This window comes from Platalea leucorodia (genome assembly GCF_965183815.1).
Source record: "Platalea leucorodia genome assembly, chromosome: 2".
Lineage (NCBI taxonomy): Eukaryota > Metazoa > Chordata > Aves > Pelecaniformes > Threskiornithidae > Platalea > Platalea leucorodia.
Window position 1 is genome coordinate 84,699,277 of NC_138824.1, and position 19,992 is coordinate 84,719,268.

The following is a 19,992-nucleotide window of genomic DNA, read 5'->3' on the forward strand; positions in this document are numbered from 1 at the left end:
TGGTGTGATCTATATATACCACTGCGCTCTCTTACTGAAATAAAACAAAGTACTAATTACATTATTCTCTTCTTTCCCCAGGAAGCTACTGACTGCCTAAAAATTAAGAAAGGGTGTGAGAAGTCTGGTTGATCAAGGTGGAATTTTTTTTTTCCAAGAGCTTTTTCACAATTGCCTTTTGCAAAATCTTTGGACGCTCCCCATTGTGCCATGTTTTGTGGCTCTCACCGTAAGAGGAATTTGTCTTGATGAAGATTCCTAACATTGGTAATGTGATGAATAAATTTGAGATCCTTGGGGTTGTAGGTGAAGGTAAGTAGTATCTTAATAAAAAATTAATTAGAATTTTATATAGGTTTGACTTAGTTCTCTTGATGGTAGTAAGTTTTCATTTGCAAAATATTGGTTGTATGCAAATCTTAAGAAACATCAGTTTATTCTCTACAGCTCCTTCTAATTCCGTTCTCAGATGGAAGGAGAAGTTTGGAAGATGAAAGAAAAGGAAGAGAAATGGGACAGCTTTGTGTTTTGGGGAGGGGTTGTTTGGTTTATTTTAAAAGTTTACTATATTAATTTCTCTGTAGTGATAGTGGGGAGATGCAAGTTAGCAAACTTCTCTGCAAGTATATTTAAAAAAAAATAATTTCAGCATTTTAAAATCCATTTACTTTCAAGCAATTTTTATAAAATTGTTTCAGTGCACAGAAATTTAGTATGGTACTTGTATGTGCAAGTTCTGCATAATAATACCGGGAACAATATTATTTTTATAGCCAGGAAGTGACTGAAGACTGTTTTATCTTGCTGCTTTTTTGTCTGCTTTGAGATGGTTTATCTCTTTTCTTCCTTGTTTCAGGAGCCTATGGCGTTGTACTTAAATGCAGACACAAGGTAAGTAAATTGCTTTAAGTCAGAGATGAATGTTCCTATTTGGGTGAAACAATGACTTGATGAGAACTGAGATGTTACTGTGTACGAGATTCGGCAGCTGGGCTGGGCTTTTTCTTGCAGTCAGTTACTCAGTTTTTTAATTGCAATACTCTCAGAGGAAATGGCTACATCTGGTACCAAACCTCCATTTTTTGGTGTTTAATACTTGTCTGAGATATATGAAGTATTACTAACGTTTCATTAATCTAAACTAAGAGAGTTGGTTTTTTAAAAAAAAAAAAAAGTAGTTGTTTTGGAATGCAGTTTATGCTCAGTCGCAATTAGAATGTCACATTAATTGCCAAATACTACTGTATAAGCGCTTACCTGTCTTGTGGGGGAAGGGAGTGGGATCCATGTGGAATTTCTACAGCTGTTGGACAATCAAACTGCGGTAAGAAAGCACTGACTTTTATGCTTGTTGGTTTTAATTTGGAAGTAAAAAAGGAAAGAAAAAATCCTGTTTCAGACAAAAATGAAGTCTGGCAACCTGTCTACACTATTTTAACTACTGTGTAAGCTGGATGTATCTGAACTTGCTGCTCATCAACAGGGAACTCTGATATGAAGTACTTGGCTGTCTTTGAAGCTGCAGTGTAGTCATGTAACAAAATAACTTCTACTTCTCTGAAGCAAAACATTTCAGAATCATAGAAGGATTCATTTGTAGTCATCCAAGAATATATAAAAGTTTTTGTATGTAGTTCATACCTTTTTCTAGAAAAAGTTAACACTGTGCAAGAGGGCCTGCGTTCCTGTGGTGGCTTTTAGCATGTACACAGAAGGATTTTTACACTGGACATATATTTGGAGTGGTTTACACTATTACACTGACTTAAAGTTTAAAAAGGATCTTTCCAAGTTCTAATTATCTCAAGCTGATGCCTTGTCAGGCTTGGGGGAGACTATAACACTCAATAGAATGGCTTTGGTAAATTGGATATTTTTAGATAGTTATGGAATAATAATTCAGAGCAAATAGTTTGAGAGCACCTCCGTAGTGACAATACAGTTTATACTAGGCAGCTCTCTTCTTTATGGAAGGTAACCTCACCAAAACTTAAGAAGTTTCTAGGATTTCCTGCAGTGCTGAGTGAAATTTAAGCTCTGCATGTCTTTAGTCATGTCCCCATCCGAAAGAGTTCAGTACTCTAAGAGTATAGTATAACAGCAGGGTAATCTGTGGTCTGAGTTCCTATAGGAATACCTTACAGTGTACTGTACAGATGACTAGAAAGGAAAGGCTTTCCTTTACCAGAGGGAGGGGAGGTGCTTCTTCCTGCAGCTTACAGTGTAATGGCGCTGACTTGCTTGTGAGGATCTAAATTTTTAGGTGGTCACACCATTTTTTTCTGCAGATTCAAGCTTAATCAAAACAACTGTATTCAAGTTCTAAAACAAAGTGGTATTTATTAAAGCTTTGAGCAAGGGGGTTTACTAAGACCTAGAGTTTCCAGTATTTGGAGATCTGAAGAAAAGGCGAGGTATGTTGCTATTTTAAGTTTACTGATTTATGATTCTCACTTACCTTAAAACAAGGTGCACCCAGCCTCTAAGAGCAGATGACTTTAGGGGCTATCTGTTTTACCAAAAAAGAATAACTATCTAAAAGTTAAACTTTGACATGCGTCTTTTTTTCCCATCCTTCCCCTGGCTGTTTTTCATCTTAACTTTTTCCTTTTACACCTTGGTAAAATATGGTGAGAGAGACCTGTCCCCAGCTCTTTTGCAAGGTACTGCAGAGATTCAGAGCAGACACATCCTGCTTGTTGCCTAGATATACAAGGTTTGTTAAGAAAACATTTGATAATTGCCACAAGAGTTTAGTTCATGTTTAATTATAGGCACCATAATAAATAGAATTATTTACTAGTTTCTACAGTTTTGATGGATTTAATTATTTTTTTATTTGGCTTATTCCTTTTAAATATGGAGGAAAAGTGGCTATAAAGGAACAGAGTTGAAGGGACAGTATAAATTGGAGCTTCAAGATGTGAAAAGATGCTGCCCGTTTGCTCCAGATTTTCATTTACCGTAAGACAGAAAAGATCCAAAATACAGACAGAAATTTTAAGGCTCTGATAGCAATCATTGACTAGAATGAGCATAACAGAACTGAAGTTGTAGAGAAGCACCTTTCTAATGGGAAGGGGAAGGGAGGAAGAAAAGGGGAGAAGATTCAAATTCCTGTGACATCAAAGATGTTATAAACTAAAGGGGCGGGGTTTAGGTGAGGCCTAAACCCAGTCACTAATTAGCTTAAAATGGAAATTTCTACCAAACCATGATAACAAAGGTTGTGCGTTAAGAAAAACTACTTGAATACAAAGGAAGAAAAAAACGTATTGCAGGATGGTATATGTAGTTGTTCTCCTTGATCAAGATCTGTTTTTTAATACAACTTTCCTACTTCTATAGGAAAACAGAGATTTAATTCACTTTCATGAAGTCTTAACAGAATTACTGGGAAATGCAATGATATGTGGTTTTTTTTACTGTTTGGCTGCTGATGGGCATACTTTTTTTAGTACGAATGAAGAAAGTAAGAAGTTCTTCCACATGATCTGTCTGCAGGTAACACAGTTGAACTTTGAGTGCATAACATAGTAAGTCTATTTAGCACCACCTAAGAAGCCCAGAAACAGCATAAAAACTAGAGAATGTTGCAGTATTTTTAACATCTGTATGGTATACACCAGGCCGTCCTTGGTTATGTTCCCTCAGCATGTATTGCTTTTCTTTTTGTGCAAAGCTAGCAATTATGTCTAAGAATTTGAATGTAGAAGTATTCATATTCATCTTTGTAAATAGTGGTAACATGCCAGGATCAAATTCTCAGCTACTGTAGGTCAATGTGTCTCCATTGTAAGAGGGTAAATCTTGTGTGAAATGAGGAGCTGGCCCCTAATTGCAACAATTTTCCAACATATAATCCACTAGTGCTTCAATAAATATGTAGTTTTTTGCCCCAGTGCATTTCATTGGCGTGTGTATATGGATTTAAATCGGAGAGAATGGCATAAGGAACAAATACCTTGTCATTATTATATGTGTTTTTTTCTTTGCTAAGGGAACATTATTAGAAAAGCTAAAGTAGCTCCTCTAGAATGACTGTGTTTACATTATTATACAGCATGTTTTTATCACAAATCCTTTATTGCTAATTGTGGTTTGTGCATAAGGATTACTTGTTTATCTGTTTTTTTTTTTTTTCTGATGTGAAGCTAATACAAATAATGTTGAGATAAAGCAGATCTGATGTTCTGAAAAGCTTTTTTCTGTTGTGGTTTTTTTTTTTTTTTCCTTTTAATGAGAGGACTTTTCATAAGGAGATATACTGGAGTACGTTGTGTTTGAAAGTACTGGAAATACATTTTATATTCACAAACTATTAAAATAGGCGGTCTTGGCTTATTTGCTGGACCTCAGCTATGTTTTCTGAAAAGAAAAGCCACTTGAACAGTTCAGTCAGAGATCATGGCTGAGGAAAAGAATCTTTGCTTATGTTTCAGACTTGTCAAATATTTGCCTTTTAAATAAAACCACTATCACCTTTACTTTGCAACGTGGGCCTGCAGCTTCATGCAGAGTTATCCTTTGCTAATAGGGACTTAGGCACAAGTATTAGGAGGACTCTGACATCAGATACAAAGCTAATAGGGCAATATTGTGACTTAAAATCAATAAAATGATAGGAAGGTGCTGTGGGAGAGCCATAGGTGTCCAAAGACAGGCACACTGAAGGAAGAAGCCTAGAGGAAAAAATTAAACTGAAAGTGTGAAAAGGGAAGGTATTGATATACTGAGAGATAATAAACTGTGTATATAGGGGAAACATTGAAAATTGTAGCTGCAAGTAGGAGGAGTTTGTAGAAATGAGGAGAATACATCCTTGGATGACCAAGATAAGTGGAGACTGTGTCTGGGTAGGCAAGATGATGACACTGGCACAGGGGGTCATTTGTTAGGATGAGGCAGAGCTCACCACAGGGCCAGGCTGGAGAGGAAGAAGGGTTCATACTAGCAGGCAAACAAGCCAAAGGTGTTCTACTAATGCTTTGAAAGCAGTGATTCTAACTTCTTCTTTAGCTCCCATCCGCCGAGCATGCATAGTGGTTTGCTTTATCTAACCAGGGTTTTATCAATGTTCAGTTAAATGTTTGAGAAGGACACAGGTGGAAGTCTGTAAAAAATAACGTTGTTTTTTCCTTCAGAGCAGGATTTCATTATTATCTGGTAAATAAGGAGTAGACTGCATCTTAATAAACGAGCATAAAACACCTAGACACCTAAAGCTGATCATTATATAGATAACAAAGTGTGGTAGCTGATGGTTTTCCACTTTTAGACCTGCTGGTGTGGGGAGCTGACAGAAACTTGCAGGGAAAACACACTGAAAATATGCAAAAGGGAAGATGCCTACATACATATATCTGTATGTATAAATTTATGGGTTTTTTTTAGGTTAGCTAGGTGTGCAGGAAGGTGTGTGGTGATGCAAATTCTCTAAAAGCATGGTAGAAATTTATGAATTCTCCTAGGCTTATCCTTTCTCTTGCTACGTGCTGTGTGTTATCAGAGTCCTTGGAGCCTGAGGGGATACAGTTCAATGATTTAGAAATTTAATGCCAGTTGTTCTTATATGTACAACATCTCCTGCCTAATAAGATGTTTTTTCTGGTCTTTTATTTTAGAAGCTTGTCTGGTTTTGGTTGTTCTTTCTGGTATTGGTATTTTATACCTTTTTCTTTAGGAAAAACACCATTGAATTCCCTTATTAAAAACAAACAAAAAGAAACGTTAGTTTACAGACTTATTTGGCCACTTCAGTACATTGAAGAATAATGAAGAATAACCTTTTTAATAGGTTTAATACTTCCAGGCAATTTCCTCTTAGCCTAGTATTTAATTTTGTCTTGTTTGAGCCTTCGGTAATATTCTTGCATTGTCTTCTGATAAGTTTTGTGTGTGTCTCAGAATATCCGAAAGAAATATTTACTGACATCTTAAATAAACGTATAGTTTACTCATTAGAAAATATAGTGCGTATGCGTATGTAGCAATCATTAGATTTCATTTGAGTGTATCAGCCTTTTCCATGTCTTTTATCACTAGATCCCCTACTGACCAGCAGGGTCACGGTTTCCTCAGTTTTCCCTTTGAAACCAATGTTTTTCTGTTCCTCCAGGTAGCCCATCTCTACTTCTGCACTCTTTGCAGTACTTGTTTGTATTTCAGCTCAGTCAGGAATTCCCCATTTACCCATACTGGCCAGCTCAAGAAACTTTTCCCAGCTTACTGCGTGTTGGAGTGGGCCATTCCTGTGCTTTGAGGAAGCCATCCTTGTAGAACAACCAGCCCTCCTAGGCCCCTTTACCCTTTAGGGCTGTCTCTAAGCAGATCCTTGAACAAGGTGAAATCTGTTCTATTGAAGGTCCAGGATTGTAATTCTACTGTCCCTCTTTCTTAATTCTTTCAGGATCTTAAATTCCACTATATTATGGTGTTTTACATCAGGAGATGCTGGTCAGTTGTAATCCCAGTAAGAAAAGCACTCAGACTCTGTAAAATGTCATTTGAAGTGCTATTTTTTTATAGCGTTAGCTTTAATAAAGTAAAAATGGTAAAGGTAATCTTACATCCCTTTAGATGCTGGGAACCTTGAGTTGTGCAGCATCAAATGGGCTTCTGGTCGGGGCGCAGCACACTGTGCACACTGTGTCTGTGAGAAGCGGTTACCCCATTTTCATTATTCAAGCTATTGGAGGATTTTCTTACAAGAAAACTCTATTCATCGTTTCTACTGTCAAACAGAACGGGTGTTGATGTGCAAACTTCTTGCTGTGCTTTTAGATTAAAGGCAAGGCCACGCAGGTGATGTAATTGCGGGTGCTGAGTGGGAGGCGCCTCTGTTACGGTGAGCTGGCTGAGTTTGTCCTGCGGCCAAGGGACTTGCGCAGCACAGGCCTGGGCTTCCCCAGGCGAACTCCTCGATGTACAGTCGTCTTTTGGTCAGGGTGGCTACACATTGTCACTGCCTCTTAGGTTATCATCAACCTTCACATTCCCAGTGGTTTATTGGTCAGTTGTGTGAAGAAATTGCCTTCTGCATCTTCCAGAAATCTCCTGATTGTCTCCACTGTGCTGTATTGCCCTTGCAGCAGATGTTGTAGTGCTCTAAGTCCTCCGTGGATACTGGACTTTAATGTAAGACTTCCCTTAAGAAGGCTTTATCTATTTTGCTCTCTTGATCAGATGCTTTGAAGCAGATGTCCCTGTGTTGTTCTGTGACCTGTGTTGTTCTGTGACCTGTGTTGTTCTGTGACCTGTGACCCTAATGTCACCTGTGTTGTTCTGTCCTCTTAACCCTCACACAAAAACTTTTGACTTTTTTCATACCTATTTCAAAGCAAATATCCATGCATTCAAGCTTCCCTTTCCTTTGCAAGAATCTCCTTGCCTTCTTAGCTCATCCTCCTCAAAATATCCTGACTCTGTTCGTGGTCATGCAAGCTATCCCACCACATCTGTAATCCTAATGAGTGATTTCATCACCTAGGATGACAGGTAGTTCAGATAACGCATATTTCTATAACTGCACTGACTCCTAGTTCCTCCTGTTTGTTTCCCGTGATGCTCGCATTTTGTGTGCAGGCACCTGGGACCTGGTCATGCTGCTCTCACAGAGGGAACGAGAGCTTCATACTCATAGAAAATTTGGGGTCTCCGATGTTATCATAAAAACGGAGTTCTGAATTTGCCTGCTAGATGTTAGAATCCCTTCTCCGACTCATATATCTGCTGATGATATTAACATTGTCTTACTCTTCTCACTGGACATCTGCTAACCCTTCTTTTTATGTTGATCAGTTTCTCTTTAGTGTCAAAATTAAAAGGTAAGTGTACTTGTTTGTAAAAGTTGTGTTTATCTTCAGTGTGTTGTGTTTTCTGACATCCTTGCTTTAGATCTGGCTTTCGAGGTTCCTTAGCTCTCCAGCATGTGTTAAGGCAAGTGCTTGGACTGAAGAATACAGTCTTCATTGCAGTTTATCTTCGACTTTTTTCTGCTATTATCTTCTGTACTGAATTGGATGCAACTCTTTTTTCTTTTACTTCCGGATTGGACTGATTTGACAGTAGTTCTTGTTTGGATGACTGAGAAATGAAATGATGAGTAAATGAAAAATCTGAGTTCCCAAACTAAGTACAGATTGCGGTATGCATTTTTTTTTTTTTCCCCGAACATTGTAATCTTTCGTATGACGGAGGTAGTGTAAGCTGATTTCAGATTTTGACTACTCAGCTAGAGAATAAACTAGCACTGTCTGGTATTTGAACCCCAGAATACTAGCTGTGCTGATTGAGAAGTTTCTGGTTCTTGGTGTTTGTATTTCACTAAACTTTTTGTAATACTGTGAGTTAAGGAGAGGTATTTCTATCTGCTTTTGACAGAGATAGATACTAGGTATGATATTGCTATTCAACATTTTAATGACTGATCTGAAGGCAAATACGAAAATAGTGCTGCTAAAAGTTACGGAAAACAGACTGCAGTGGTAAGCAATAGAAGATAATAATGCAGAGCGCTTAGCATTACGTGACAAGTGATTCAATTCAGGTAAAGCATATTTTAAATATTTGTATTTCTTCATATACAATTGACTTTCAAAATTAGAACCTTCCAGCAAAATTTGAATTATGCTAGGAGCATTTTGAGCACTCAGTTTTATCATTTCAGAGTAAAGCTGAAAGCTGAGTAATGCGTAGACTTTTTCCAATTTACTACTCTGATATACGCAAGAATGGTCATTTTGAGTCAGTTGAGTTCAGCTAGCTCAGTATCTTAAAAGTGACTTTGTTAGAGGTAAACAATAGATTAAGAACAGGGCAGGCATGTTGTAATACTCCCTACAGTATTCACAGTCTCTAATTGGTACAGTGCTACTGGAAAGTCATTATCACCAGAATATTCTAGTACAGATTATGCCAGCAGTGTATTTTTTACTACCTTATCCTGTGCTTGAAGGCATCTCTCCTTTAAGTCTTCTACTTGCCTGTGCATACTGTTTAAAGTATTAACTGATATTTCTGTATACTGTGTAAAGTATTCTGTCTTTACACATTTTTTAATATATCATCAATTTGCATATAACTATCCTTCACCTAAAACCAGGTAAAAAGTACAGTGCCAAATCCTACTGATTTATGTCACATATTCTCTCACTGTTACTATTGCTGTCTCGTTGCTGCCTCTATTTGGTTATGTCCTAAAAATTTTGCTGATCTTTTTCTTTGAGTTTTGTATGCAATTAAAAGCAACATTGCTAATTTTCACAACTAATCAAATGTGTTTTGGCTCTGTGGCAAGATTTTTGTTTTTAATCATGGCCGAAGGCAAATCTCTGGGCAGCATACCATTTTCTTTCAGTCATGCCAGCTTACCTATGGAGGATTATTGCACTTAATGCTGTTTTTCCTCAGGCTAAAGCACCAACTCAACGGATGTGTTTTTGTGCCAAAAACATGTGTGAAATGCATACAGTGAACATGAGACCTGTATTGAGCTTCTGAAGTAAAGTGTGCCAGTAGTAAATGTTTGCAGTAGTCAGAGTTAAGATCTGTCTTGAGTATCACATGAGGAAAATAGAGCTATTAGGCAAGCTGCAGTGCTGAAAATCATATTAACTCTTTAATAACCGTTTGCTTCAACTTCACCATTAGGCAATGAATAACCTTTTGAATTCCTTAGAGAATTCTGGTTTGAAATATTAGGTATATAGTATTTCTTTCATGGGCTTCCATACTCTGCTTCCATGGCGTTCCCTTGAGTGCAGCAGTGAGAGGCGAGCTTCATCAGTGCTAATTCACTTCGGCTATCAGTTTCCTATATGTATATATAAATGACATCAATGGACATCTATAACTGCTTACTATGCAGGGTAGATGCTAATGTGGTATTGGAAGTTTCTAAAGCTTTCATTTTTCATTGATGCGTTGTGGCATTTGTCTATACCTGAACCTGAGCCTCTTCCATAGCCCTCTCAGTTCCCTGTGGCAGGGGGAAACAGGCAGTCAGATTAGCATTATATTAATAAGTTTTAAATGTCACTGATGTCAATGAAGTCCTGATTTATACTAAACTAAGTGGAAGATTCATATGTGTACTGTTATTGTTCCAAAGATCAGATAGTTGTGCAGACTGGGGGGTAGAAACTAAGTTGCTGAGATCCCACCAGTTGAGAAGACAGCTGACTATGTGGTCTCTGCTCCCCTCCCACCCCCAAGGTGGGCTATAATATTCTCTGTATCACAAGATTGCTGCCTTTTATTTCTTTTCTTCACAATCCTATTCCCAAGTCTGTCTCTTTCTGCCTTCTTTTTTTAAAAAGAGTTGTTTCTTAAGTTATCTCTTAATAAAAACCATTAAAGCATTAATTTTGAGGAAGCTCTCCAACTCTCAAATGATTTACCAGCTCCAGTGGAAAAAAAAAAAAAAAAAAAAAAAAAAAACAACAGATCTCTGGTGTTGTCCCAGTTTCACAGAAGTCTGAGTCCTGGGAGTAATTGAAGTAAACACTTGTCTTTCACACTTTTAAGGCTATATAGGATGAGAGGATAAAGTAAGGTAGTCCCAGGTCTCCTTTTGATTGCTTTTGTTGTATTATGTTGTCTTCTGTCTGTTACTTCTGCTATAGATTGCTATGGTATGCTCTATTTCAAGGATTTTTTTTTTTTAATTTGTTTTTATATGAGCCCTCGCTATCTTATTCAGTCATGTACAATGATTTCTTTAAGAGGACCGGGCCAGGTTGTACAAAGTAGGCATGAAAATAAATGCATTAAATGTAATGGTTTTCATTATTCACGTTGATCAGTCCGTCTGTAGCCACGTCAATGGAACGGTGCTGCTTTCATGTCCACAGTTGTGGTGTTTCCCTTTGATTCTTCTATGACAATCCAGGCTGCTGTATGAAAGGTCCCTTGTAGGATACTCCATTCCCTTACCTCCTCCTTTGTCCTTGTCGTGTTATGAGCCCTGCGCAGATGTGGGCGGTATTCAGTATTCAGAATTGGCGTTCCCTCCCTCCTTTCTCCCCAAAGGCTAGTTTAGAAATGGAAGGTGCAGGGGAAAGATGAGAGAGAGAGAGCTTTCGGAGGGGAGAAACTAACTTGCTGTGGAAGGGGATACTAAGATTTTTTTTTTTTTTCCAGGTGTGTTGAATTTAAAGCAGTACAGTGCAAGGGTGTTACTTTCAGTGCCACAAATAAGGATGCCTTAAGTTGGCTTGGCCGTTATAACGTTGGGTAATGGAATTTCATGCAGCACAAAGCTGGGATGCAGAGACACCTGATGCTGCAGAAGTTCTTCAGAACAAGAAGGGGGAGGGAGAGAAACAGGTGATCACCCTTATACTCCAGTAATGCAGGAAACTGAAGAAGGCATAGAAGCCTGAGTTAAAAATAATGAGTGGTTCATCTTACCTTGGGGAGGATATGTGAAATGTATTACTGATGGTTTTCAATTTAAATTAAGTCAAAGATAAGTAATTTGTAACAATCACAGTATCTCAGATCAGTATTTCTTTTAGTCACACAGCTTCTTCCAGTTTGTCGCACTAATGGCTCTAGATTAACGAGATGTCTGTTGCACTTCTCTTTTTCTTCTTAAAGAAACTCTGTCTTTCTTTTACATAGTATGTTGCATGAATTCCTGCTATGGGTACTGGTTTGACTAAGTGAAAGGTTACTGCTTATGCCGCGAATAACGCTTTTCCTTGGAATATTGCCAATAAATAAACATACTCCTTAGTAGTTGCTGCATACTCCCATCTGCAAACGGATTATATGTCATTACACTTGTAATAATACAGGAATCATTTAGACCTGCAGCAGTGTGTTCTGTGGCTGCCCCTAATGGCTTTCAGTTGCAAACAGCTTGTAGTGCTGTATCTCATTCTACTGCACTTGTAAGTGAAATCTTATTTTTAAGTGTAGATGTGATGAGCACACAAAGCAAGAGTATCCATACAAATTATTCTTTCTTGCAAAAAGTTGAAAATGCTATGCTGAAAATGAAAGTTTAAGAACCTGACTGCAGTATTTCTTAGAAGCAGTAGCAGAAGAAATTGAAATCGATGAGGATTTGAGACCTCATGTATGGTCTTGGGTCATTAGGAAAGTAGTGGTGCAGGCTAGGGAATTTATAGTTAATGCAAATTAATATATGGGAGAAGGAACAACATATGGCTAATTATAGGACTGCATCTGTAGTAGTATGAACTTGCTTGAATATTGGATTACAGTGTAGCCTTGTCATCAAATTGCGAATTACTGTGTAGCGTAATTGGTGCAAAGAAAATTGTATTGCTAAATTTTAGGCTAATTGTTTTCCTGTGAGGGATTCTTGTGGACTTCTTAAACTTTTGTAGGACATGTGAGCAGCTCTAAGAGTATTAGGTTAATCAGTGATCTCTGAAAGCTCCATCTATCTAAATAAAGGCCAGTAAAATAGAGCACAGTTCAGTGTTTGAGAAGATCACTAATGTAGATTATTAAATGTACCATGGGTAAAAATGCATCTGGATCACCTAGCGGGCTTTCAAAATTATTTGTAGAAGCCACATTGGTCTAAAATGTTACTACACTAGTGTCTTGAATATACCAATTACATTAACTTATTTTCTTAATTGTTTTTATGAATTTAAAACCTTTTTTTTAAGCCAGGACTCCTGGAAAAGCAACATTTGACAGTGTAGGTCAAACATTGACAATAATAGTGAGAACTTTCCCAGCATTTCACTTCGTCTGAAAGCTATAGGCTCTTCTTGGCACACGTATTTTTTCATCAGTAAGGACTACAGTGTGTTTTTTAAATAGTAAGGTGTCCTTCTGAATGTCCTGGTTAAAGTAATTCAGTTTTCCATGATTACTCAGTTCTGTGTAACTCCTAATTGGTGGAATGCCCTCCTAAAAATGTAGAAAACTTTATATTTTTTTTGAATAAACAGTCCTGAAATATGTAACTTCTTTTCAAGTATAGCACTACTTACTTCTCATTCAAAGCCTGGACAACAATAAATGGGGGAGAAAAGGAAAGTCGTTTCCATTTATAACATTACAGCTGTTTGAAATGTGTACAAATGTGTAAAATTTCGTGCAAAGAACTTAATAATTGCACTTATCGTATGTGGTGTTTGATCTCAGCTAGAAGCCTAAGGGACTAGACAAGCCTGGCATCAAAGCATGGTGATCAAGAAACCTTGGAGACAGTGGGAGGCCAGACTGAGCTCTAGAACAGAGGCTGTTTTGTTAAGACTGCATAATGCTCAGTCTTTCTTCAACTGACAGCAGTTGTTACAGGTTTGCACAGAACTGGAAGCATTCTTTATGCTATCTAACCCTTATACATATATTACAATTCTGAAACTCTCCAGAACACATACTTCTTTTTTGCTATATTTAGCTGCACCTGGACAATACAGCTCAGTGAGCCTTCTGCTTGCTTTTGATAAAGAATAGTCCGATTGCATGCTAGCTTCTCTTGTTCTAAAGGGTATCATCAATTTAAGCTTCTTCTAGTTTAATAGGAAAACCAAAACACCCTCTGGATTTATAAAGTATTTGCATTTTTATTATATCATCCCTGAATTATTTTAGCTTAGACGGCTAAATTTGGCCGATCCTCATGCAAGTCCCTTTTAAATCCTAACACCTTACAACATAATGGCTTAACTTTGCCCATTATGAAAAAATCACCCACTTTATGGAATCCTATTTTCATTTTTCCAGATGTGTAGCAAAGTGAGGATTTGTTTCTGAACAGCACAGGCAACTCTTTGTTGGAAACAGATACCAACAGTGCTTTCCGGTTTATAGTTGCTTGCGCCTTAAAAACTTTGATAAAGCATCTTCTATTTCTTCTTCCATGTGAATAGTAATTTCTGTAGAGTACTGCAGCATAGAAAGATTAGTATAACAAAATCGAGTGTAAGTCTTGTGGAACGGGAAAGTGAATATTTGCAGGATCTTGAAGCGGAATGATTGTACTCACCGACACCCATTCTTTCATGATTCCATTTGCTTGTACCCTCATACCCCTACTCCTAGAAGTATAAAGGTGTGTGTGTGCCCACGTGGGCAGTATTTCCAGCGTATAGGATGGAGGACGAGGGTAAGTAGCTGTCAAATCCCTGCTACATCTCTGGAGTTCTTCTTGGTGGTGATGACAAACTAGTTCTTACATCTTTTGTATGTATTTTATGTTTAGAAGTTGTCCGTTGTTATGGGATGGTCCTTAGCCTCAATCTGTCTTACTTCAACTTCCATGAGTCTGTTATCTGTTTTTCCTTGTTTGGAATTTGTGTTTGAAAATTGTGTCTACAATCTGTTTCCCTGATGGGCTAACAGGAGAAAGGCTGGTATATGTATTAGCCTTTCAGTACTTAAAGGGGGCTTATACGAAAGATGAGGACAGACTTTTTATCAGGCCCAATAGCGATAAGACAAGGGGTAATGGTTTTACACTAAGAGAGAGTAGATTCAGATTGGATATAAGGAAGAAATTTTTTACAATGAGGGTGGTGAAACACTGTAACGGGTTGCCCAGAGAGGTGGTAGATGCCCCATCCCTGGAAACATTCAAGGCCAGGCTGGATGGGGCTCCGAGCAACCTGCTCTAGTTGTAGATGTCCCTGCCAGTTGCAGGGGGGATGGACTAGATGACTTTTAAAGGTCCCTTCCATCCCAAAGCAGTCTATGATTCTATGTTATAAGCTGCAACCTTGTTGCCGTCCTGTTGTTAGGATGCAGGGTCTGCCTGTGAGTCAGCTGTGCTGCAACCTTCTGGGCTTGGCATAATGTTTTACTCAATTTTACTATTGGAGCACCATCCTGGGAACAATTTTCTCTGTTATCAATAGAAATTATTCTTGAAACCTTGTTGTGCAGTTTCTTCTCGTGCTTGTGCATGCTTGTGTGCGTATTCTCTCAATGCCTCCCCCAATATCCTATTCATACTTACCCTGATCTGTTACATACTTCTGCAGCAGAAAGAAGGTTCACAAATGCGTATGTCCTCTGAAAAGTTTGTTGTTATTCTGTTTTCAGTTCTTAGTATAGAATTGTGCTGCCTTGTTGAACAACTAAGTATCGGTTGGCCATAAAATGCTTTGAGAGAGAAAGCTTAGTTTGGGTGCTGCTGTATCTCCTAATCTTTCAGTCCACAAACAGTCTTTGTAATATTGAGAAGAACTCCTTCCCAAGTATGTGTTACGAAGCATATTTTCACATGCAGTTCTAATAACAGAAGATTACCACAGGTTCCAGTGTGCTGAAAATTAATTGTGAAGCGGTTTTCTTAGACTTAACCTTGGCTGAACAAGGTTACCATCATTATCAAATTTCCTTTTGACTGTAGACAGACTTTTTTTTTAAATTGTAAGGTTTTCAGGTACAACAGAGGTAGGTGACATTTATAAGAGTAATCATGCACTGAGGTGTGGAAAGATGAAATTCTATAGGACCAAAAAAACTTGGTTGGCTGGTTACACCTACCTCTTCTTTTGACAGTACACATCTTGACCAGGAGGCAAGTTATCTTCTTGAAATCAATTAACATTTCCAACAGAGATGGAGTAATGCCATGTTTATGCACAGAAATATGTTACAGGCAATGCCATCTGCAGAGTAAAGCTGACTAGCTGCTTCTTCTACGGGATCAAATTCCCTGTGACTGTTTGTGTGAAAAATTCATCCGAGTGGTGCGTACTTTTTTTTTCCCCCCCTCAAAGCATCAGCTAGTGAAGAGTGATGTTAAGAAATGTATACAGGATACTATCTGGTGGAATTGCAGCCTGGGCTCTGAACCTGCTCTAATTTTTTAAAGTCTTCGTGCTTCCACTGCTATAAATGTTGCTGTAGGGCTAAGGAATCAAAACTATTTGGGGAGCAAAAGAGAATCAGTAGGAACTTCACTAGTGACCTTTAAGAAGGCTTAAGCGAGGCCAAACATCTATCCCATGGACTCTAGCAGGTTTCAAAAAAAACAAACTGGGTGGGGTGGTATTTCTATTTAGAAATTCTGGGATGTAGTCCCCCCTTCATCCAGGTTCCCCAGATCACATAAAATAGAGACTGCAAACTGGATCTCTCGGATGATGTCAGTATCAGAGAAGCAAATCAAGGGAGATCAGCCCCTCTGTGGTATTTCTCACTTTCTATTCAATATTGTTCTCAATGAAATCGCTAGTTTTTAATTTATGTTACTGAAGATAAGCTTCTGTTGCTTGACCAGCGTCCTTCCAGTTTCATGTGTGTACGTGTACAGAGCCATGCGCAATTGTATACGCACACACATCTGTTTAGTTAATGAGTTACCACAAGTAGTCTTTTCTGGTCAGTTTTAGAATCTGGTACCAGCCCATTCTTTCTGTTGCCTCTTAGCACATTTTTATATGTACTAGTTAGCACACTGTTATGCTGGTCTTTTTTATTTTTATGAATATGAGAAGAACTGAACACTTGTGCCTCTCTGAAATACGAATGACAATGATTCTGTTGTTTCATCAAAGTATTCAGCAGGAGCATACAAGTCTTTAAACAAAATCTGAATAAAAAACTTCACAACTGAAGTCTTGTGATTATATTTTCTCAGCTTTTACTGGTCTCTTTGTCTTAAGATCATGTTTCAGGAACTTTCTGAAAAATTATCCTCATTGCTAAAGCATCTTGGGCTTTTTCCCTAAGCATGTTTGCGTGACGGAAGGCAATCTTTTACCAGTTCTGAGCTATTCAAGAAAAAAAGTGAAAATGAAGGGTCTATTTAATTTTGATAGCTCTATCTCTACAGTAAACAATAAGTCCCAGAACTTTTCGATTGTAGAACATGCCTTTTGTGAAAATACCTGGCTAGGAATCAAATTATGAGGGCATAGCTTATTCTTGCAAAGAATAAATCTGTGGAAAGACAAAAGTAAAGTAATAATTAGGTCCAGGGATCTTTTGTCCATGGCTTGCTTTGGTTTTTTTTCCTCTTGATTTTTAGGTTAGAATAGGTTAACAATTAACTTTCTGCAAGGCCACCTTTTTCTTTTTTGAAGAGGTGGCAATAGTTGACTATTCATACTGTACTACCTGTACAATGAATGAAACCTGTGTGAGGAGACTGATTCATTTTTTTTCAATGAGGATTTTAACTGGATTTAGAGTAACTAATGATTCACTTGTTAATGTTCTTTTATATTACTCGTCACACCCAGAGATTTGGCTATATAATCTTATATTGTAATGTTGTTTTAAAAAAAAAAAAAAAAAATACTCGCATCCGGAGTCATCTTAGAATGAAACCAAGTCAGATTTAGTACATTCAAACAAAAATGCTAGTCAACAAACTGCAGTTAGAGCTACTGTTTATGCTCTGTACCAGCAGAAGGCTTGCTACTATATCAGTTTACAAAGGACAGAAGGCATCCTTCCTCTGAAGAAGCTTTGTTTTTCATATCTGCATCTAGTTTAGACCAAGTACTGCAATGAAGCTCTAAGCCTACTTTTACAGTTTTAGCTTCTGGATTTTTGCAGTAATCTTAAATGTTTTGTATCCCCCTAATCCCATCTGAAGTAATAGTACTGTTATTAAATATTAATGAGAAATTTTACTAAGTAAAAGATTTGAAAACTTTACTCCACAAAGAATCCTAAAGCTTTTCTAATTGTTATTTTTTCTTTCACTTCCATTTAAATGACTCTTTATAGTGCCTTGGAACTGAGAGAAATATAGCTCTAGGAGATCAATATATAACATACATTCTAAATCCATATTTTTCTTATGACAACCTCTCATGTTAATCTTTGTGCTTTTACTCAAGGATCTTATCTGAAACGTTCTCCTGGAAGCTTAACATAAGGAAAGGAGCTACTTCTAATGGGGCCTTCTTTGCAAGTTATTTAAAGTTTTATTGATCTCAGATAGTACCTTCAATTATACCAGGAAAAGGAAATGCAAAGGTCGTAGCAGAGATATTTATAGTTTCATGAAGATACTCACCAGGGAACATGTACTTTATTCTCTAATGTGCAGGTTAAAGAAGAAAGATGAGCTTCAGAAATTCTGGTCTTGCTGCTAGCTATGCCAGATTGCTTTGTGGGATGTGAGAATTGATGCTGCACAGTTACATTGGCAATGGAGATGTTCTTACTTCAGTAGCACAGTTGGGAATACTTTATTTGTGTTTCTAGCACGGGTATTACCAACACAATCCAATGGACTGTGACGATATTAATGTAGCAATGGAACTCAAAGAATACTGATACAGAGAAGGTAACATCTCTGAAGTTACTGGTGTTGATCACTATTTCTGAAATGCACCTTAAAACCACATGCATGCATATAAGTTTGTGCATGCGTGAAAAAAATAAAACCTACAGAGAGACGGGTTGCTAAGTCAAGTAACTTGGGTGGAATTAATCGCACCCGCTGTTCAGTGCATAGGTCTTGCATAACCAGTCTCCCAATTTTATATAAATTGAGAGAATCCAACATCCAAAAAGCAATTCTTACCATCTGGAAATGATTAAAATCAGTAACCTTCTGGCCAAATCTTCTCTCCCTCCCCTGCTTTTACTAGCTGTGGAGAAAGCCTTGACAACACACATTCGATATGTAACTCTTAGCTGGCTAAAGCTAAATGAGATGGACTCTACCTTAGGAAATATTTGAGGTTTTCTGTAGATTTACTGAGTCTTTTTAAACACAGAATATACTTGTCCCCAGTTTAAATTTAGCTTTGAAGATTGCTGTTTCTATTTTAGACCTGGAGAAGGGCTTCAGTTTCTGTTGCGTGCACCAGTAGTTCTAATAAAAGAATGCTACCTTTGCCCCTCAAATACTGCCTTGCTTATGTACACTGTGATAAACTTACTTTTTTGCATGTAATTTTCTAGACTTCTCAAATACAAAATTCATCATATAACACCATATGGGTACCCACGCAGTTGTCACACAGCTGTCAGCTTCTAGTATTTGAGATGGTGTAGCTAGTAACCTGTTGCCTTCATCCCCCGTGCATGCCAGAACGCTGTGGAATGAGACTCATCTGTGGTTTTAGTGGGTTTGCAGCTATTTCTGAATTCTCACCATTCCTCTGCTTTCAGTAAAATTGGGTTGCAGTAATATTTTAGATGTTCACAGATTCATTTGCTTATTTGTTATGCTGGTTTTAATACTAACTTCTAAGTCCAGGTACCTTATCCCAGTTCTCTTTTCCAATCTACTTTCAGTCTGCATTTGTCTGCCTTCTTTTCCTAGTCTCTTTAGCCTATGTATTCCCTGGCCCTCAGCTCTTCATTCTGCACTTTTTTATCCCCTCTCCCCACATAGTGTTTCCAGTGTTTGGGACAATAAACTTGGTGAGATCAAGGTGCTGTTTTCCTTCCCCTTTTTCCAAGAAGTATTCGTTTGTCACGTTTGGGCAAACTTTCACAGTGTACCTAAGTTCTGCATATCTTTTTTCCTGGCTCAAAAGCGCATGTGTGTGTGCAAGATCTAAAAGTGGGATGTGTTACATAGGCTTATCGGTAGGGGCAATTTTTGTTCGAATAGCTTTTTTTAATCTTCCTGAAACTTGTGTGATGTTTAGACTTTTTTCTCCTTTTTGAGGTAGAAGAGAGAATATACTGATCTAGTCATGAGTCTTTGGAAGCTGTAGAAACTGCCTGAAATAAGTCCACAAATTCTCTGTCTCAATTTAGCTTCAAAACTGAAATTTCATCTTAGAAATGCTGTTTTTATGAGGACTTAGCTGCCATTTCTTCTTCATCTATTAGTAGTAACAGAAGTCTTCCTTGGGTGCAGATTCCTGTATTTCCTTATGTATGTTCTGCTTCTCGAGTTAGCTAAATTACCATGCAACTTGTGTAGAGGCAGCCCTCCTGTTCTTCTGACCTCTGCAACAGCGATCAGTAAAACCCGTATGTGTTTGAGGTATGAATCTTGCCTGCTGTCTTTTTTTAAGCGGTTTGGACTGAATTTTAATCCTTAATGCTATTCTATAAAGAAGAGCAAATCTC

General features: G+C 37.8%; 1 protein-coding gene across 3 annotated transcripts in view; it reads left to right on the forward strand.

Moving 5' to 3' along the window:
- Positions 1-248: 248 nt before the first annotated feature.
- CDKL5 (cyclin dependent kinase like 5) overlaps positions 249-19,992 on the forward strand; it is a gene marked incomplete at both ends in the record, with an annotated part of 83,637 nt that continues 63,893 nt past the window's right edge. For all 3 annotated transcript variants that reach the window (XM_082304496.1, XM_082304497.1, XM_082304498.1), the window contains 2 exons: positions 249-312; positions 857-891. In XM_082304496.1, the coding sequence (XP_082160622.1) occupies positions 249-312; positions 857-891 (99 nt within the window). The remainder of the gene's footprint in view (positions 313-856; positions 892-19,992) is intronic.